Consider the following 21,418-nt stretch of genomic DNA (forward strand, 5'->3'; position numbering starts at 1 on the left):
AGGCCCCGCCCCGCCATGGCAGCGGCCGGAGGTCTGCTGGCGCGCGCCAGGCGCTCGGAGCCGGTGAGGCTTCGCAAGCGCAGGTCGGTGCTGTACGCGGCCGCCGGAGGAGCCGCCGCGCAGCCGGGCGCCGGTAAGCGACGGGGAGGGGAGGGCACGGCACGGCCTCGGAAGGCTTCTTACCCGTACGCTTCGCTTCCGCAGGCGCCGCCGGCGGGACCGCTGCTCTGACGGCCCTGGCGGTGGCCGCGCGGGCGCTGAACTGCGCGCTCGTGCGCACCAGCTTCGTCCCGGACGAGTACTGGCAGTCGCTGGAGGTGGCGCACCGCCTGGTCTTCGGATATCCTTTACCGCCCGTCCTCCGCGGGAGCGGCCCGGCTCCTCCTTACTGAAACGGCCTTAACTGCAGCAATTATGGGCACCTGACGTGGGAGTGGGCGCACGGCCTGCGGGGATACCCGTACCCGCTGCTCTTTGCCTGCATCTACAGAGCTCTGCAGCTGCTGGGCGAGGATGACGTCCAGCTGCTGGTATGTAGAAGGAGTCGCAATGCATCTGCTGGTTGCGGTGTATTTTTGCTACTGCTCGGGTAGAACGCAAAGCCCTGTTCTGACAGTGGTACACTAGTGCAGACTTCAAACGTGAAGTCTCTCCAAATTTAGCATTTTACGTGAGTGCAGCACTCATGGCTAACTCTCCAGGCGCAGCCCTGCTGCCAGCGACTGCAGCCTCTCCACGGCTGCAGCCCCCACTCTCCTCAAGTTCCACGCTGACACTTAGCCCTGAGATCATAACTGTGCCCCTGCTCAGTTTGCCAAAGTGTTTAATCGTACCTATGGCAATGGACTTGCTAACAACAGCTCCTTGTGACTGCTGTTGTCATTCATCACATTTTCTAAATTGTACTTTGAAGAACTGAATACTGTCAGTGGAACCTGATCGTACTTTCTTGGTTCTGGCAGAAATACTTGTCTTACCAAAGGATCATACTGTTGTTGCTTTTCTTCTTTTAAATCATAAGATGTTACAGATAATATTTTCTATCTCACACATTAGTCTGAGCAGCCGTTCAGTAGCGCAGTAATTCTCTCTTTGAACTCATTGCAAGTATGAAGTTCTGTCTTTTCTCATGTAGATATGGGTCCCTAGACTGGTACAAGCAGTTCTGGCAGCTTTTGCTGATGTGAAGCTTTATTTACTAGTGAAACACCTTGAAAATGCAGAAACAGCAAAATATGTGGTAAGTCTCAGCTGTTTAAAAAAAAAAGATGCACATTAATCAGTGTGGCTGCAGCATAAGCATGGCCAAATGATTCTTAGTCATGCCTCAGAACTGTCACCTTTTTTAAAGCTACAGAACTTGTTTAATATTTGCCCCTGTGCACTCTCTTGTCATAACTGTTTCCAGTACTTCTGCCAGCTGTGTTCCTGGTTTACATGGTATACCTGTACCAGAACTCTAACAAACACCATGGAAACTCTTCTCACCATTTTTGCTCTTTACTACTATCCAATGAAAGGTTCCAAGATGGGGAGCAGGTAAGAACATTTCTCTAAACAGTACTGAAATTTTTTGGCACGGGAGTAGAACAGAAACCAGTTCAAATGCTGATTTTATCTTAAAATTTAAAGCAAACAAAGCCATCTTATTTTGTGTCACCTGCTCAACAGTAATTGTGGTGTTTTCTCTAAAATTTGTTTTGAAGTTCTGATGTTGCTGCTATACAACACGACTGTTGTCCGGTTCCCTTATGCACGGTATCACAACACAGAAAACTATAAGCTTTAGAAGAATTTAATTTAAGATAAGATATACTTGTTTAAGTGCAGCAGTAAATTAATGTGGTCACACCATTGTTAACCAGCTATTTATTTTAAAACAAGTACGTGCTCCTAATTAGCAACTCCAGTGCTAATATTGATATGATATCTAATATGAGTTGTGTATCTGGCAGCCTTCCAAGCCAAACAAGGTATCTGCATTCAGAGAATGAGAGTTACCAGCAGCATGCAGAACTCTTGGTCAGAGACAGAACAATATTTCTATTGCTATGTTCTACTGCTAAATAATTGATCACACCTTCTGGTAAGCTTTCTTTGTTTGTTTTTTCTGTTCCTTCATTCTAGATGGAAATATTTAAGTTTGATAGCACTTGCAGTTGTCATTCGTCCCACTGCAGCTATCCCATGGATACCTTTGGTCTTCTGTCATTTTTTACAAGAACAGAAAAAAGCAGACCTCATCCTGTACAACTGCATTCCAATTGGGTACGTTCCTTCTGAAGTTACACTCTGTTCACAGCTGTATCTTAAGATTGATCTTAGCACTATATACTGCAGCAGAGACAGAAGGCGCAAAAAAGCTGACTGCATTGAAGTCCAATACAAAGAAAAGTCCTTTTGCAAAAGTTTAAAGAAGGGATGTGCTTCTTTGAAGTGAGTTTATATGCTGCAAAAACCTACACAGAGATGTAATCAGAATGAGATGCCAGCAGCATTCCAGGTTAACCTGGGATTACCAAGGATACTGGGGAGCGGCAACTGGCCACTCTACAATGGCCACAAGTAGGGATAATCCTAAAAGAGTTTGGGAGTAACTACTCAGAGAGTTTTGACAACAGTATGGAGAAGAGTACAACCTGATGCATAAGCAATGCAGGCAATAGGAATGCAATCCATTTTTCTTCTTTTGCAGATTGGTCACACTGGGAACCTCTTTAATAATTGACCGTGTGTTTTTTGGTGAGGTAAGCTGCTTTAAACTCAGCACTACAACTTTTTATTTTTTCAGTCGTTTTAAAAATGTGTTGGACTTTTGCACCTTATTGTCTGTGAGTGTGTCTGGTCTGTCTTCTGTAAATGAAGTCACGAATCCCTGAACACTGACTTCTTAGTTATTTTAAATGACAGACTTCAAGTCAGCTCTCAGTAAATCAACAGTTTTCAGTATTGCTATAGCACTTGCAAGCTGGTTGTAACAACTGCTAAAAATAGGGATCTCGTGATAAGTCTTAGCAGAAAAGACGTAGGCGTAGGCACAAAGGAAACTTATCAGTTATGCTAGTTTAGATGTTGTCTTTTGTTTTTTATTTTACTTACCCCTTTTTTTGCCTTTCCCTAACCATCCCAGTGGGTGCTGGTTCAGCTGAACTTCTTGAAATTCAACGTGCTACAGAATTTGGGAACGTTTTATGGTTCCCATCCCTGGCACTGGTACTTCACTCAAGGACTGCCAGTTATCTTGGGTACCCACCTGCCTTTCTTTATTCATGGCTGCGTGATGGCACCAAAACGGTATCGCATCTTTCTAGGGGCAGTGATTTGGACAGTGCTAGTATACAGGTAATTTCTTCTAAACATAATTACTGTCTTTGACCATTTGTGTTCTTTTCATCAAAACTTGTCCTCCCTAGAATGAAAAAGGATGGTATTCAAGCTAAATGACAGAAAACCTAAAATTATTCTAATACACGTAGAAATAGACTCAATTATGCAATGTTTTCTAAAATTGTATGTAATATTGCTACTTGCATCATTAGCATACATGTATATTTAACGATTTGATTCTAAAATAGTAAAATAATTTGGCAAGAAATTCAATGGAAAACAATCAGTAACTTCTGCATCACCTCAAGGGTGTTTAAGTAACAACAGAACTAGTCAGAAAGCTGAGCTCACTAGACATCTGCTAATGAAAATGCTGCATCGTTTGTTTCTCTAATATATCCCCAATAAGAAGAGAGGTTCTTCAACTTATAAAATTTGCTTCATTTACAAGTCATTTGATGACTGTAGATTACACAAAAGAGACAGGAAGGTATATGCAAACTAGTGCATACCTAATGGTAAACTGTCATCAGACTGAAGTAGTAACAGAATGCAGCAAAGCAGGAGCAAGGTCACAAATGTAATCTCTTTCCTCAGACCAACTCCAAAGTGAATGTAGCCTATTGGCCCTTCTAGGTTCCTCTAGCCTTCTGCTTGGTTCTCAGGACAAAGTTTTGCAGTAATTTCAAGTCTTACCCAACTACCCATCATTTCCCCTCCTCCCCCTCCCCCCCCCCCCCAAAAAAACAACACAAAATCAAATGCTGAGGTGGGAAATGGTGTAAAGTTGTATTAGCAGAAGTGAATGTTATTCTGTTAGATAAAATGCAAGCGTAAGTCTTAGCTCAATCTTAGCTCACCATCCATTTTGTTTCTTGCTTTGTTTTTAATACAGAAAACTAGTAAGTAATGTACTCCCTATCACATCTAGTATTCTTAGTCAGCTTAACTGCTGGAGCACAGTAGCCAGTGCTTGGTTTAAAGTGATCAAGTAACTTCAATTTCATTGTTCTCATATGTTCTTAAAAAGTGATGGTTTGCACTTTTTACTCTAAACTGGTAACATGCCAAATGCTTTTTCATATGTTTAAGTGCCCTTCTCATCTTCCATGCTCTAAACATTATTCTGTCAACAGAATTGATGCGTTCAACTTTCTATTGTACTGTATCTGTTTTATTACAGCACACTGAGCCATAAAGAATTCAGGTTCATCTATCCAGTACTGCCATTTTGCATGTTTTTTTGTGGTAAGCACTTAGTTTTAAATGTCTCACAACCTTCCCCTGCTAATAACTTTTATCAAAAGACAGACTGTTAATAGTGAATGTAGGATTCTTAAAATGAGCCTAACTTTTCTTTGCAGATAGAAAAAAGGATGAATGATAGCAAGAGACTGAAATACGTAAGAATCTTTAGCGTGGAAAAAAGTATTTCCTACAAGCTGTAATACTGTAGCAAAATCTTATCTGCTGGGAAGTTACAAAGAAAAGAGTAAAGTCTGCAGAACGTGGAGCTGGATAGCTTTAAATTGACAGATAAATTCAAAACATAAGAATCAGTTAATATTGTAATAACCTATATTTTGCTCATATGAACAAAAGTACATCTTAGTTGCATGATTCTGTTGCTGGCAAATACCAAATAGCTAATGTCTTGGCTTAGTTCAGTGCTCAGTTCAGAAGATTTAAGATTTTTACAAAAACAGATTAAAAAAGCCTATAATACACTGTTTCCACTCATGCTTAAATCACAGATTAATTATTGGACTTCATTTTCATCTGAGACAAAGATCTGCAATTTGTTAGAACATGAACCAAATGAAGACTGACTGAAATGATTTGTTCTATACTAGTGACTTCTGAAGCAGGCCTGGTTTTTATTTTGATTCAGTGAAGGTGGTCACAGAGTGGGGCTGTATAAAAGATTTCTATCACGTATCCCCTATCATGAGAAATATCTTTTCCTCCTATTACTAGATTCTTACAGGAGTGAGAGGGCAGGGACGGGACATAAAGGAATAAGCATTTACCAGGATGTTAGCTCAAGAACAAGTAACAGTAAAGATCATATCAGCCAGTTGAAGGGAACACTGTAGCTTTCAGCATGCTGGAGATAAAGAATACCACAGCCATACCAGAGCAGTCATTATTGTTTATTCTGGCTCTACCCCAACATGTACACATCTGTAAGTCACCACACACCATTCATCCAAGCACTGAATGGACTCATTTCCTCACAAGAAATTAAAACTAAGCCCCAGAGAGATAATGAGTTTGAAATTTTTCTTCTGGACTCCAAAGAACAGGTACAGACTTAACATTTACAGTGTTACATCCAACAGTAAGGGCAAAGTCTGATCTTTGAATTTCCATTCAAACAGTAAAGACTGAAGTACATTAAAATACCTCAAAGCAAGGTACTGTTCGCAAATGACTAATAGTTTCCAAAGGTACTACATGAAACTTCAAGTATTTGCTTATCTAAACTTAAATGTTTCTCTAGGATATTCTCTGAAACACCTAAAAGCATGGAAGAAGTCTGCAGCAAGCTTCTTGCTTTTATCAAATTTAATCCCAGCCCTGTATACAGGCTTGATTCACCAGAGAGGCTCTCTTGATGTTATGAATCACGTACAGCAACTTTGTAACAGCTCTTACCAGTCACAAGCTTTTGTCTTCATCATGATGCCATGCCACTCTACTCCATTTTACAGGTAATAAAATAGCTGTCAGTGTATTATATTAAAATCTACTAGACATTTAAGCAGAAATGGTAAAAATAAAAAATAAAAAATCTGATTGAGGTGGATAAATGTATAGAGGAAGTTTGTTCTTCATAAAGCTAACACAGAATGAATAGGGAAAATAAGCTAAATGCCTAGAACACAGAATGAGACTCAGGAGCCAGGTTTTACTCAGTTTTTGTAAGACAGTTTTGTATGAAGCTATACAGTAGTCCTAGGGCTTCTGACAGTAATTCATACATCTCAATTATAGTAACTTGTATGGGAAAACTGAAGTGCTCTGCTATAGTCAGAATGTATTATTTTAATTTTACCTTTACTTCTGCTGCTGGAAGGTAAGGAAAGGGAATTAATAACATACAATGACTGAATTCACTATTCTAGAAAGTTTGCAATATAACCCAGTAAGCAAACAGATAAAAACCACACAGCTGATTGGAGGGGGAAGGGAAGGAAGTACTTTTTATTTACTAAAACGATGTTATGCAGATTATGTTTGCATTGAGATAAATCTGCTTTCTGTGAACTGCTAAAAGCATTCACAGTAGCTTCAAGCTGAATCCACATTTTGTATTTCTGCTTTTTATAAAACATGTAAGTGAAGAAAACATGATGTTGGAGTAAACGTAAACTTTTTTTCTCTTTTTTTTCTTTTTAACTGAGGTATTTAGGTGATGAATCATTTCAAATCCCGGGTCTTTATCAGTTTATCCTGAATATGTTTTGTTTTTTGTCCTAGCCACGTTCACTGTCCTCTAAAAATGAGATTCCTTCAGTGTCCCCCAGACCTAACTGGAAATGAAAGCTATGTTGATGAAGCAGATCTATTTTACTCTAATCCACTTGGCTGGCTTAATAAGGAGTTTTACAATGATACACTATTGCCCAGTCATTTGATTTTCTTCAGTGTGCTAGAACAGGTATGGTAAACGTAAGATGAAACAAACTAGTTTTGAGGTCAAGTTACAGGAGAAATTGAGCTGCAGAAGATTTAAAAACTCTTCCTTAACTTTTTAGAAACACTTAAAATTGAACCCCCCTAGTCCATAAAATAGTATAGATACCATTCCAGTGATGCATACTTAACATTCACATGTGCTCTGTATGCTTTCTGCATCTCAAAGTTTTACAGCCTTTTCCTCAAGCCATGTGAAAACAAGTGTATTGTCTGTTCCCAGAATCGTATGCTCTGACGTAACAGGGACAAGCAAACGTGCCTCTGTCTCAGGGTACCTCTTCCCCTCAGTTCTTTTATGAAGTCCATATACTCAAATGGCAGTGTCTGGTGAAGATACACTGCATACAGAATCAAACAGGATAGCTCTCTCTAGCAACCTTTCCTAAATAAAGAAGTTCCCAAGAATAGCTGAATTAACAGTTTCCAGAAGACTCTGGAGCACTGTTCTGATGCTCTCCAAATACTTTTGTCTGTGGAAACTAATATATGTTCATTTACAGGAAATATCATCATTCCTAGCTTCAAAGGGCTATAAGAAAACAGCCACTGTCTTTCATACTCATGTACCTCAAGGACGAGTTGGAAGCCATATCTACATCTACAAGAAAAAACCTGAAATGAATCGTATCTGAAGATCAGTTTCTAGACTTAGAAACTAACGAGCTCAGTTTCGTATAGCAGTACAGAAGATACTTCACTGCAGAAAGGAGAGAGTAGTGAGACTGAACTGGTAAGTCAAATGGGAAAGTCTCATTACACAAATATCAACTGTCTCAAAACACATAAACCTCTTCTTGAAGGTAATTTCAGACTGGGGTGAGGTGAGGGGCGCTGATCTACCATACAGCACTAAAGAATATCAAGGCCAAAGCTACCATGTGATTACTGTCACAGTAAGAAATCAGACAAGACTGGACCAATTTATAGAACTGTACAGCTATGCTACGTTTATTTCTTTTTATAAATAAAGACTTTTACCCACGCTGTCTCTTTATTTTTCTTCCCCGAAATGCAGATATGCAAAATAGTTCAAGTGCTTAAATCAGCAAGCTGATCAGAATGCAGCACAGCAAATTCTTGACAATTCAGCAGGCTCATAGCCCCCCACCCCAAAACAAGAAGCAAGTATAAGATTACAAAACACTGACAAATACATTACTATAATGTAGAGTTGTTTTTTTTTTTAAAGGATGAGATGAAGTTAGTATATCAAACACTGAAGTTAATTATTGGTACATTATGCATGACTCAAGCTTGAACTATACTAATGGAATGCAATTAAGCATATTTTTCATACGCAAGTCATTGCATGCCTAGTTTCTGTAACAATGCCACTGGTAGCCAAAGTATCATTGCTTCCAATGAACAGTTAAAGCAACAATACCAAATATGCAAATCAGAAAGACTGACTCCTGCCTTTTAACAAGAATTTGTAAAAATCAAATTATCTAGAGAAACTTGTATCTCACTGCTTCGTTGAAAAACAATTCGTTTCCAGAGAACATGTGCATTATTAAGTCTTTCCTTTTTTTAAACCATAAATTACTTAGTATTTTGGATCAAAGGGCAACTGCCCCAGTTCTATTTCAAGATTTGCCATGTGTCTTCCATTAGTGCGACCATGTTTATGCCATTTACCTTCTCTTTTATTACGGTGGTGGTACTTCTGAGCTTGTTTTTCATGTCTGGGATTTTCAGTTTGTGTAAAAGAAGGCCTTTTAGGTCGACTGCAAGGAGTAAACAGAAACTTGTTACTACTCTTAGAAAAGCACTTCTCTAAAAGCATTCTGAAATACAATTACATTGTCAAGAACAGCTCTTAAGGTGCTGAGGTTGGCTGGAAAAAAAAATTTAGTATCAAGTAGTTCTTTCCCTTACTAGCAAATGGGCAGGGTTTTTGATGTAATTGTTTTGAAAACCATCAGTGAGATGGTGTATTTTAAAGAAAATCTTTCCATTAATAAAAAATACTCTGCAGCTGGTTTCCCAAGTTCTTTGCAGAATACAGCTACATAAACAATCTGTTTGAGCACCCCTACTGTGATGCTTGAAAGGAGGTCTCCATCTGTTTTTCAGTTGTTCTTTTATATTCTGCTCTATAAAAACAACGAAAACTTTATAGACTTGTGCCTAGACATGGGCACTTTAGAGGTTCTCCTGCATGCAATGAAAACATTCATACAGAGAAGGGTGGTACTGGCAAAACACCACTGCTCACTTATTGCAGTCTGTGACGCACACTGCCATTACACTACATGCTGTTATTCTGTCACTGGTCTAGGCTTGGCTAAGCTGAGTTAAGGCTATTTTCATCCTCAGGCACAGAGAATTCAGTAAACTAACTTGAAATTCTGTTCTTCTGCAAACTGGAGTCCTCAAAAATTAAGTAATTAAAATTTGTTTTAATAATAAATTAGTAAGAAGTAGTTTAACTATAAATGAAAACAAGTCAAGTATTTGCCAGAACTACACATTAGACAAGGCAACTTGGTAAATGCTAGATTTATCACCCTCATTGTTCAGCCTTCAGTAAGAGGATACTATCCTCATGTAGCACCTACTAACTCCAAACTAGTTTTCAGACCTCCTGCTACAATAAACACATGATATAGTAAACAATACAATCCAAAAAATAATCCTGACTGAAGACACACACTTGTGTTGAATACCAGCCCAGAGAAAAAGTCCTTTTTATGTGTAAGGACAACTAATCTATAATGCACAAGAAAATTATATACAAGGATTTTTTCCTATTTGTTCAGACTAAGTATTAGCACAAAAGATTACATAATGAATTCAGTAACAGCAAAGACATTAAAAGCCACAGAAAATATATACATTTAAGTACTCCAGAAAGAGCAAATTTCACACAATACACTAAGGCTGCTTGCCTAACTTTCTTCAGCAAAGGCTATGCAGCAGGAACAGCACATTACCTCTAGCTTCTTTGGGCCAGCAAGCACACACCTGCTCTGCAGAAGCCCTGATAATATCATCAGAGACAGAAAAGCAATGTAGGAAACAACACAGGCCATGGACAGCAAGTCAGCAAGTCCAAAACATTTTAGTACAGCTCAGTTCAGATGATGAGTTTGCTATTTAAGCAGTTCCACTCCGTTGTAAAGACTAATTCAATACTGTACTAACCTACATTGGTAGTTACACACCTGAAAAGGCAGCAGGGAAGATACCTGCCAGAACAGGGCTTTAAGGCTGCTCAAATATATGCTAAATCCTCTGTTAGGCAAGAACAATAGAAAGCTGCAGTTAATGTTTTTTGTGAAACTGCCTGTCTGAGGGAATGAAAAGCTATCATAGCTGTTCAGTCTAAAGTAATCCTACTTGCAAGCTTTCTAAAAGGCTCAGTGAAAAACCAGATTGTACTACATGCCATAGAACCGTGACCTGTAGTACCTTAAACATTTATTTTTTCCTGCAGAGGAGAATGTTAATTTGGGAGGTGCTAGAAGCACAATCCATTTCTACTGAGTCTCTTACATACATATCTATGGCTAGAAATATAGACATCTGTGTATAGAGTACCATCTGTTAGAACAAGGACACTAGTTGTCTTTAAAAAACTACTTCATTTTGTTAACTGTTCAGGAAATATGGAAACCAACCTGGGTCCATATTGGGGTGAATTATCATACTGAAAGTAGTATCTGTAGATGTACTTGTCCAAATCATCAAAAACCTTCTCATTCTTATTTTGGTATTCCTTCATATCTTCCAGATAATCCTTGACATCATTAACAAAATCAGTGAACAGCATCTGGTCGTGTATAAAAAACCCATTATGAAAAAACTGATTGATGAAACTTTCTAGTTCTCTCCAATGATGAAAGTTATGTACAACTTGTTGCAAATACTTTCTTATTAGCCGATTAAATTCATCCACTCCAATAGGATCTGAAACTCTGTTAAAGAGACTAACAAATTCTTGATTAGCACATTCAAAAATACCAGAACAGCCCTTTAGGTCAAACGGATGTTTTCTACTACACAAAGGATCATTGAGACATTTCTGTGAATCTGCATCTTTTTCAAATGTTGTAAACTGATGTTTTCTTCCATCTCTGAAATCTTTTGGCATGTTAGATCTCCTGTAATGTGTCTGCTTCAGATTCTCATAAGAGTTATGTTCTCGGTAAAAAGTTCGAGCTCTCTTGTTTGCCTCGTATTTTTTTTCATTTGGCTTCTTCTCCTTTTCATCCAAGATGGTTTTCGTGGTATCTTTGAAGTGTCTGAATGTGGACTTTACAGAATCAGAGAATTTTTTCAGCTTTTCTTTCACTGCTTCTTTAGCCTGCTTGATCTTTTCTTTATGGTGTCTAACGAACTCTTTTGCGGAATTTTTCATAACATCAAAAGTTTCTTTAACTGAGCCAAAAAATGACTCTTTTGATTTCTTCTTAGATTTACTTTGCCCTTTAGCACCTCTCTTCTGTCCCTTTTCATTCATTTCTTGTTTTTCACTTTGATCTTTTACTTCAACGTACAACTTCTCCCACAAGTCAGAGCGCTGTTGCTCAAAGTTTAGCTTTTTTTCTAGTTCCACCAGTCTTCCTCGCAGAGTTTCTATTTCTTGATTTTCTCTTAACGTGTCATCATCATTAACACTGTCAGGTGTTTGACGAGAACTCAGCTGTTCCAGTTCTTTTTTCAGGGATTCTGTAATATGACGTTCTTTGTCCAGCTCTCTCCTTAACATTTGTGCTTCTGCAAAAAGCGTTTCCTTTTGCCTACGAAAATTATGGTTTCTTTGCTTTTCCTCTTCCAAATGTTCCCTTAGTTTCTGATTTTCCATGACAATAGACTCAGTACTAGTACCTTTGTCTTCCAAGTTTCTTATTTGTTGTCTTAGCTTCCTTAGTTCTTCCTGAAGCGAGACCAAAGCTTTTTCTTCCTTCTCTAGAGATTCTCTTAAGTGCTGATTTTCTGCAGCAAGACTTTTTTTCTGTGATTCAAAGGATTTCTTCTCCACCTCAGTAAAGGTCAAACACGTGGCAAGATCTCCCGTGAGTGACTAGTGCAAACAAGAAGAAAACAAGACAAAAACAATGATCAGAATTGTTATAATTTTAGCTGGCAAAATAAAAGACCAAGGTAGATTCAACAGTTTGCTTGCCATTTTGGTTGAAATGACATGTTGCAGCATGATGCAAAAAATAGAGCTAGTTTATTTATCTCAAGGATAGAAAAACAAACATTCTCTTGGCAACAAAGACCACGTGAGAAACTCCCACTTCCAACCAGAGGTCATCACCCCTTGCTTTCACTGATTCAAATAGCTGAAGGGAAGTAAACTAGAAACTTGAATTGATGCATCTTAAAAAGAAATTAAAACATATGCATGATATTCAGCAATCTGGATTCACAGGTTACAGAAACAAATCCATTATTATTTGTAATCACTACTAAGTGTATTAAGCAACGGGGGCACAAATTCTTAAACTCAAATCAACTTTGTTGCTGAAAGAACATATGTAACTATATCCTAACACAAGAGAATAACTCTCAGTCTCTTGCTATCCATGACAAACTGAAGGACTAAGCATCTTGTACTATATGTAAATACTGCTATCAGCAATGTCAAAATAAATTATTCATTTTTAAAAAGTACTCCCAAACAAAGCACTTCCCCAGCATTCTCCCTGAATTATCTGAAGGTGAAAACCTAAGTTAAACATTTGAAAAATGAATAGCCATTGAGAATTTAAAAAGTAACACCGTAAAATCTGCAAGATCAAGCTGCAATAGATTTTTACCAGCACAGTTCTATTTCAGCTGTCTTTATTAATCACAACCTAGCATTGTGTCATAGGGAAGGAGACAAAAGGGACCACGCATATGGGCAAATAACTCCCAGGCTACTATTAAGACTGAATAAATAAAAACCATTGTGCTTTAACACTTAACAGTAACAACACGTGTAATGCACTTCTGTGATAAATTAATTTCACTTTGTGTAAAGTACACACGCATATTAACAGAATAACAGTCCTAAAACTGCCAGCCAAACTCACACCTACCCCCACTTTATCTCCTTGTTCTTGTTGGCACTGGTAAAGGTCATCTTTCAATTCACGCGTCTTTGTTACCAGCTGCTGACGTTTCTGGATCTGTATTGTACCTACAGAGATATTTGGGTTTTTTAATAGCCTCTCTCACAGCAGTCTGAGGAACACATGAACCTAAACATCACCTTCATTTTCTCTGCAAATTCTTGATTTCTGTACTTACTGTCTGACAGTATTTACCAGTAAGAATTAAAAACCTTGTTTAAAATTGGAAAGGTATTCTTATAGCTAAGATCAGATTTTTGCACATAGACTCTGTTTCTTATAATGATAAACATTTTTCCAAATAGACCCCAAATATATTTTTCAAATAGACTGTCTAATTGATGAGAACAGAGGAAAGAATTTTAAGAAAATTATATGGGAAAAAAAGCAACAAAAATCATTTAGAAGTAAAGGTTCAGTGTGTGAATAAGTCAAACTGAATTATTTAGTATAGATATAACCCTGAGTATTTTTACTAAATATACTTCCCATTCATACACTTTCAAATTCTTTAAAAGGATTACATTTATCATTGACTCCAATTTAAATACAGTAAAATGATGAAGAGAAATGAAACCTCAAGTTATCACAGGAAAGCAACATCAGAGATCGTTTAGCCACTCTGTTTTTCTCTGCTTCTGGCATGCTGACATATACCAGTCTACCAGCTACTACTTGCTGCAACTATTAAACACGAAGTATTTTACATGACTGGATTAGTCAACTCTACAATACTGCACACACCAGTAATTCCTAAGATTTGATCATTGTTTTTGTAACAGTACACATACACATATGTATGTATGAGTATGTAAGCATACATGCACACAATTTAATAAGTAAATCTGAATACAAGCACGGGACCCACAGCATATCACTTGTGCCTCTTACCTTCAGGTTTACCTAAGAACAAAAAAAAAAAAAAAAACCTGTGTCAAGTGAAAATTAGTATCTTTCAAAGTAAATGTCAATATTTAGACTAACAATTAGTCAAAACCAAACCCAACTAAAGTCATTCTGTCTCAAACTGAATCAAGACTCTTCTTAATATTGCACTTTTCATAAAAGCCTACTCATGAAAAATGACTATTAAGAAATAAATGTCCCTCTTCTGTGTCTTCTTCTTAATTGCTCCACGTATGTCTTACAAGATCAGAATTTAGATCAGTAAGAGTTCTGCTAGTTTGTTAAACACTGCATCGTTCCACATAACGTTCAACTTCAGGCAATGTGCTAAACACAGACAAATTGCTATTATCCTGGACTCTCTGAACCAGGTAACTGCAAGGACACCTACTGCTTGCTTTTCTGCATCAGAGAGAAGAGTATGGCTACTGTGTGCTCCTGTAAAAGCATGCCTTGCTTTTAAATTTACCAGATGAGTACAAGTAAGACAAAAGCCTTAAGTAATCCTCCAAACCCCGGTGGCAATGACAGACATTACCACAGATGCATTCTGAAAAAACAGATGTGAAAAAGCAAAACTCTCAAGCTGTGTTATGAGAAAAACACAAAAGATCTATCTGCAAGAGCAAACTATTTATTTTAAACTTTAAATGTAGTCATATTTAACACAATTACATTGCTGAAGGGCCTCTCTTTATTATCCATATATTAGTTGCTACTTCTTAGTTTTAGGTTTGGATTTTTAGCGAGTCAAAATAAAATGGTATTTGTGTCATAAGTAAGCTGTTGGTTCTATGTACTTTGTTTCCCATACACTCACCATAGAAGTGTCCAAAGCCCATGCTGATTGCAATCACCAAAGCCAGAATGATGCATCTATTAAGGCCACTACTGAACTGCCGCTTGTGTTGCTGCTCTTGGGGAGGTTCAGGCTCTGGATCAACAGGTGACCCGCTCTCAGCCTCAGAGCAAGAGATCAGCCTCCTCTTAGCCCGGCGTCTTCGTACTGTAGGACTGGACTGATTGCTGGTTTCATCGCTACTTGACTCATCATTGCTAGCCTGAGATGGAAAAACTGAAAACCAACACAGAACAGTCTTTAAAATGCATTAATTGTTGCTTTGAAAATACTTTAAGTACAAAAATCCATCGTACGTATGTGAAAAGTATTGGGCATCTATCTCAGAGAATGTTAATAAAACAAAGTAAAAATTCTCAATGTGCTAATTTATGCTGGATATTATGTAAGGAATTGATATCCAAAGTTAAAAATTCATTTTTAAAAATGACAAGATAGAGACTCCAGACAGTGTCAGCAAAAAACTGCCTGACACTTCCCTATACCTTCTAATTCACCCACTAAAAAGTTCATCATTTAGATGATGCTACCTCTTAAAATGTCTACATGCAAGTTCAGGTGAAGTAAAAAGGCTAAGAACTCAGATTTACTTCTCTTGCAGATACTGACACTCAACTATTTAATAGTAAAAGAGCTACAGCTGCTAAAATAAAGCCACTTGAAATACACAGGCATTGTTTTATTATATTCTCCCTGTGATCTACCTACAGCTGCAGACAAAATTCCACTGATGTTCAGTTAGTGCAGGTATTGCGATACCTAATTACAGCTTCACATTGCAAATTTCTTTCAATCTCTCTTTTTGATTACTTTTAATATCTACCATATGCTACCTGCTAACTCTTTACCCACCTTTCAGAAAAACAGAAAAATCAACCCATTTTCAACCAATCCCATGCAGGAAAAGAACCACACAGGTGCCTCTGTGTTTGTCCCTGCTTAACATCGTGGAGCCAAAACGCTTACTGCCTGACCAATGCTTCAGAATAATGGACAGGCCAAGGATTGAAATAAGAACCAATTAAAACCTTGAAAGTTATCTTCCAGAGGGTTTTTTTGTGTAGTGATATTTGTGATACCATTTGTATGTGAACAGCCCAAAAGCCATATACTCTAACTGGAAAAACAACAACAGAGCTGTAATTGCTTGTAGCTATTCCTGGTACAAATGTTTACTGCATGCACTGTAAATAAACTGATACAGACCAGCATATAAGTAATGATTATTTCCTCTCTCTCTCAACTGAAAGCATATGCTTCAAGTGTAAGGCAACTATAAAGGGGAAGCAGTGGCAGGATGAACAAGTGGTTCTGTGCTCATGTACCTAGCTCATAAGCCTGGAATAGATTCAGCACGATCAGCGAGGCCTCCAGCACGTGACAAAGTGCTCCTGCTGGGACATTTCTCAATTTGATGCCTGCAGTTACACAATGCTAAGATCCCTTCTAGAAATACAGCTGTTCATTCCCTTAATACAGATGATCAGATTTAGATGTATAAATGCAGAGTTACCGTCCTTGAATGTTTCACTATTGAAAACCATTTTGTCGAGCAAAGCCATGCATACATCACTGAACTGACAAGAACACCAAGCAATGCCAGCAGTAACCTATAAAAAGCATTACCAATAAAGATTTGTCACTAAAGAAAAAAAAAATCCAACCTCACAGAAGCAACTGCATCTATTTCACAAAAGACCAACAATTAGTATGTGGAATACATGTCTGATTTCTGACTCCACGGACAAGAACATGTTAGATAATGAAAGATAATTCCTCCTCTAACTAGAAAACACATTTTAGTTGATTAGTCAAACCAAACAGACCAAGTAGAAGTTGCAATAAAGACAAATCACTTTGCTATTTGACATGCAGATTCTTAATGTATAGAACTTGTCAGAAAAGACACTGTTTTAGAATAACTTTTCAAGCAGATGCATACTTCCCCCATCCTAGACAGCAAAGACAAGCACTCAGAAACTGGTCAGGAGAGAGGCTGGTCGTTGCTGTGGGGACTGGGCTTGGTTTAGTTTGTTTTACAAGAACGCAGAGGTCAGACATCCTAAGGGATTACCCAGACATACTCAGTCAGACAGGTGCTATTGTTGCTTATTGGGGGGTGGGAGGTGTTTAGCTGTCAACTGGCAAGTTGTCAGTAATACTGCCTTACAGCTGCTCTAAGAATTCTGTATAAAGCTGTACTCTAAAATTAACAGGATGGAAAAATACAGAGGAAACAAACCACGACCACAGTAGCAGTCCACAATAATTGGTAATGCTAATATTTTAGAGGGTCAGACCTACATGCAAAATCAAACAATGTAATAGTGTGAGCCAATGTGATTCTCCTTGACATTTCTGTACAGATGAGACCTTTCCTAGAAGTAACTTATTTCCACATATGAGTGCTTTTGCTGATTAACTTCTTTTGTGAAGCTGTTTGCATGGTTAGGACAGTCTAAATCTCCACAGGAATGGTTTGTAAGTGCAAGCATAGCAGCTAATGCTAATAAGGCCATTTTAGTATCTACATTCAGCAAATCTGAAGCTCCTCCTCTTCCAAAAAAGTAGAAAACAGCAAGAAGTGGACAGCAAGTGCCTCTACTGGTGGAAAGTAGGAAATCCAAATGCTAAAGGTTTAGCAGTTATATTTAAAACAAATGCTAAAGGACTCCTCACTCCTGTAATATCTGGTCAGTTAAACACAGGACACCAAAGACAATGTCGAAATGAACATCAGAAGGAAGAAATTTTTCTCGTCAGTCACACAGATTTTGAATCCAACAAGTGTCATTCCTCAAAATGTATTACAGAGTTCACTGATTTCCATTCCAAGTTTACATGTAAATTTATCATTCTTTTTCCCAAAGAAAATGAAACAAAACAGAATGACAGCTTAGCCAAACTTCAGCGAAGACTGGCTTTCAGCATCTGTTTGGAATATCACTACTATAAGATCAAGTCAGATTGGTAGTGATAATTTTAAGAACACTCCATGCAAGCCATAAGCAATCAGCTTTACACAAGCTGATTGAATTTAATCACACCACCTTGGAAAGGAAGACTGCGAGACACATGCTCTTTCACCTCATTGCCCCATCCCCTTACATAATCAGGAATCTTCCTCAGCTCCTCCAGCCACCTGACTTTTGTGTACAATATCAGGAAAGAAAAAAAAAAAAAGCATTTTTAGAACTCAATCCTAAAGGAGAAAATAAAACCAAGCTAAACGTTAAAAGCTATGTCACCTAAAGACTTAAAGGTGAGTTCTGTTACTCATCATCACTTGTCACAATTAGAGGATAAATTGTCAATTTCCAATATCAATGGCCACTACAAAATATATGAACTTCTGAACATGTTTAATATTGCTTGAGATAAAATGGTATTTTAAGTAAAATCATTCTCTTGACATAAACTTACTTTAAAAAAATTAAAAAAAAAAAAAAATCAGTAACAAAAAGCAGTTACAAAGAATAAATACAATGCAAAAAATACAAGTAAGCAGCCCAACAGAATAATAAAGGAGAAGGAAAAGAGAATAGTAACGTAAAAGCTTTCATTTTAAGGTTTGATTTTACTCATAAATTAGACAAACATTCATGTCCTTCCTCCTGCACACCGTGCATCAGTGTTGTTAAATACTAGCAGCATCCTAATATATATACACATTTTTTACGTGAGTAGGTCAGCAAAAGATGTTCATAGTTCAGCTACTATGAGTCCTTGCTGCGACCCCAAAAGTCATTCTATTTCAGTAGCTAGTTACCTACTGCCAACTCCTCAAAAGCAAAAAACAAACAAAAAAACAACAATGGCCGAAAGAAAACCTCCAATTATTCCAGGAGCAAAACAACAGTGTGTTAGAAATTTACTTCTTATTTAATATACACAATACTTCACTGAACAGAATGCTTTCAAAAAAAACAGCCTGCAGACATATTTGTACAAAAATCTTAGGACAACGAGAGTAGTCTCAGAGATTGCAAATATTTAGATATGCATTCATCAAAACCAGCGTTTCCCTTCTCCATATAAAGAATGTTTCCTAAGCAAAGATTTTTGTTCAACTGCTCAGTGACTTATTGCTCTTACCAGTTTCTGGTTGGGAAAATGCATACTGACTGCTAGAGGAGGAACCCATGTTAAAATCCTCTGAACTGGGAGCTTCTTCACCATCAGCTGGGGCTTCCTCCTGACTTGGAGTTTCTTCCCCTTTTGGAGCTTCAAGTGTAACAATGTCAGAATCATCACTAATTGTGCCAATACAGGAACTATCATCGTGGACTTTTGCTTTCCTTTCCTAAGGAAGGAGACAAGGTAAAAATTATTAAAATATGTAGAACATAGACTGATTTGAAAAAATAGCAAGAGTTCCTAATGCATAAAAACAAAACAAAACAAAACAAAAAAAACAGTATACTTTCATTTATATGATGTAGGGCTCACAGAAACTTCTGAATAAAATAACACATTACCTCTGGAACTGTTTGAGTTTCCTCAGGAGCAGAGAGAGTATTATCTACCACTGGTATCTCTCCATCAGTGCTACTCTGTGCTACAGAAAGAAGAAAGGAGAACAAAACGAGGGAGTAAAACCAGGAGCTCTACAAATTCTCCTCATCCCCATGTACTATTAGATTATGTTAAGTCTGCATGTGATCTCCTAGCAATATTAATTGATTATGAAATCAATTAATAAACCATAAGAGATACAAAGAGCACAATAACACTATTTGTTAGAGCAAATTCTCAGCTGCAAAACTCTGTTTTTCAACAAGGTCACCATCATCAGCTGAGCATTTTCACCGGTGATGAATAAGAGTCTGCATTACGTGCTGATACAAATCTGCACCACTGGAGGTGCCCCACTGTCACCACTGCTGAAATGCACCACCCATCACATCACTGTGCTCACATCCACTGTTGTTCTCCATAAACATTCAGAAAGTATCACAGAATGCCCATGGGCGCCATTTTTTTTAACAGAATACTGTCAGAAAGGTTCTACCTTCACTGCCATACAAACACCCACCTCTGACAACGTGTAATAAAATAGGAGGTATTACTTTTGAAGCAGCTCCCATATACTAACACTTTTTTCTTTTCTTTCTCTTTGTTAATCGACAGTACTACTATAAACTTATAATTCAATAACTGCATACCACTCCATAACATCTTAAATATTAACAAAAGACCTTACTGATTATACTTATTTGAAGAAAAAAAAATCATAAAGTTGATTATGGAACATTTTTCAATCTGTTGAGTATATAAAGTCTATTGAAAACAACTTAATGCCAAGACTACAACAGATATTTGCGTTTTTTATGACTCCTGCTTTCAGTATCTTACCTTGCAATTCAATTGGGTGCTCTTCTTCTTGCAGAGAAACATATTCCTCAGAAACAAACTCATGGTTGTCAATTGAGCTTCCATTTTCTGAAGTCACTGTCTCTATGTCAGAACCCTGGAGTTAAAGAGTTTTAAATGAATACAACTGACAGAAGCCCCAGTAACTGCAGACTATTAGGAAAGGAAACAAATGCTAGTGTAATACTCAGAATGACTGTAATTCTAAAAGGGTCAAAGACAACAATTCTGAAGAAAAGAGAGTAACCCAAACATCAATTACACTAAGCATTTTAAATTGATAATTGTATTTTAAGTTTTAAATTGATACTTAAATTGATATTTTAAATTGATAATTGTTTTCTACTAGCTTTATTAGATTCATAAACCTGAATTCAGAGAAACAGAGGAGGCTGCCGATGAAGCTTTGAACATGGAATCTAATTCTGGCATACATCCATGTGTTGTATGTAAACAAACAGCCCAAGAATATGACCTCCAGAGTACCAACATGAACTACAACAAGCACTACAGGGAAAAAAAAATATGTCTGACCCCACTCCATCTCAAGTATTTTTAGCAAACCTGAATGGCTGCTGTACTAATACATCCCCGACACCACGAAAACAAGCATCTGTAAATTGGATTGCTGTCTTAAATCCAGAAAGGAGCCTGAGTTATTTGTCAGTTGCCAGTCACCATCAACCTCCGAGCAGAGCAGGAACTGAAGATAAGCAACACTCAGAGTCTGCAGGGTTCTGTAGTCCAGCAATACGACTGACAACTCAGAATCCTCAAACTTCACAAATTTTGTTTAAAGGAACAGGTGGGATACAAAGTTATTAGAAAACCATGAGCATGCAAAACCCAACTAAGACACACTAAGTCACCCTGATCCATAAATAACTTGAGCTGTTTTTGTAAACAGAGCTAGTTATTTTTGCAACAGCAGGTGTGAAATTACAGTAGTAGCAATACTTCCAGATCAGTTTCCCTACATGCTTCACTTCAGAGCTTAAGCAAACATGTATGCTTTTGTTTTTATGAAGACACTGTACTTAGGGCAGATCTGACACTCCAGAAGTATTCTACATGCTCTCCACAATCATGCTACAATGTCATCTTCCTCTTTAAGAAGCTTCACAAGTTAACTTTGAGTAGTTTGCCGAACAGCCCAGACTGTATTCCTTGCCTACAGAAGCAT

At 37.7% G+C, this 21,418-nt stretch overlaps 3 protein-coding genes across 4 annotated transcripts in view; 1 reads left to right on the forward strand and 2 right to left on the reverse strand.

Annotated features, from left to right (window-relative positions):
- Nucleotides 1-8,013, forward strand: PIGB (phosphatidylinositol glycan anchor biosynthesis class B). The gene is given in 11 exon segments (XM_052672642.1): nt 1-133; nt 205-530; nt 1,136-1,240; nt 1,409-1,539; nt 2,128-2,268; nt 2,696-2,747; nt 3,131-3,342; nt 4,511-4,575; nt 5,831-6,041; nt 6,811-6,991; nt 7,530-8,013. Coding segments are annotated over 11 exon segments (1,674 nt in total). The 5' UTR covers nt 1-15; the 3' UTR covers nt 7,662-8,013.
- The window catches only part of CCPG1 (cell cycle progression 1), a 19,137-nt gene continuing 5,668 nt past the window's right edge, over nt 7,950-21,418 (reverse strand). Inside the window, exons 3-11 of one of the 2 annotated variants that reach the window (XM_052672629.1) lie at nt 20,218-20,332; nt 19,341-19,420; nt 18,958-19,165; nt 17,913-18,008; nt 14,824-15,078; nt 13,989-14,000; nt 13,065-13,165; nt 10,653-12,058; nt 7,950-8,756 (exon numbers count right to left, since the gene is read on the reverse strand). In XM_052672629.1, coding sequence (XP_052528589.1) covers nt 8,576-8,756; nt 10,653-12,058; nt 13,065-13,165; nt 13,989-14,000; nt 14,824-15,078; nt 17,913-18,008; nt 18,958-19,165; nt 19,341-19,420; nt 20,218-20,332 — 2,454 coding nt within the window. In that variant the 3' untranslated portion in view covers nt 7,950-8,575. The remainder of the gene's footprint in view (nt 8,757-10,652; nt 12,059-13,064; nt 13,166-13,988; nt 14,001-14,823; nt 15,079-17,912; nt 18,009-18,957; nt 19,166-19,340; nt 19,421-20,217; nt 20,333-21,418) is intronic. The other variant, XM_052672630.1, reaches the window with a different exon arrangement.
- Nucleotides 20,290-21,418, reverse strand: part of DNAAF4 (dynein axonemal assembly factor 4) — a 17,698-nt gene continuing 16,569 nt past the window's right edge. The window contains exon 10 of the transcript XR_008203944.1: nt 20,290-20,332. The gene's annotated coding sequence lies outside the window, so the exon portion shown is untranslated. The remainder of the gene's footprint in view (nt 20,333-21,418) is intronic.

This window comes from Tympanuchus pallidicinctus, unplaced genomic scaffold (assembly GCF_026119805.1).
Source record: "Tympanuchus pallidicinctus isolate F22 unplaced genomic scaffold, pur_lepc_1.0 scaffold12, whole genome shotgun sequence".
NCBI classification, from domain to species: domain Eukaryota; kingdom Metazoa; phylum Chordata; class Aves; order Galliformes; family Phasianidae; genus Tympanuchus; species Tympanuchus pallidicinctus.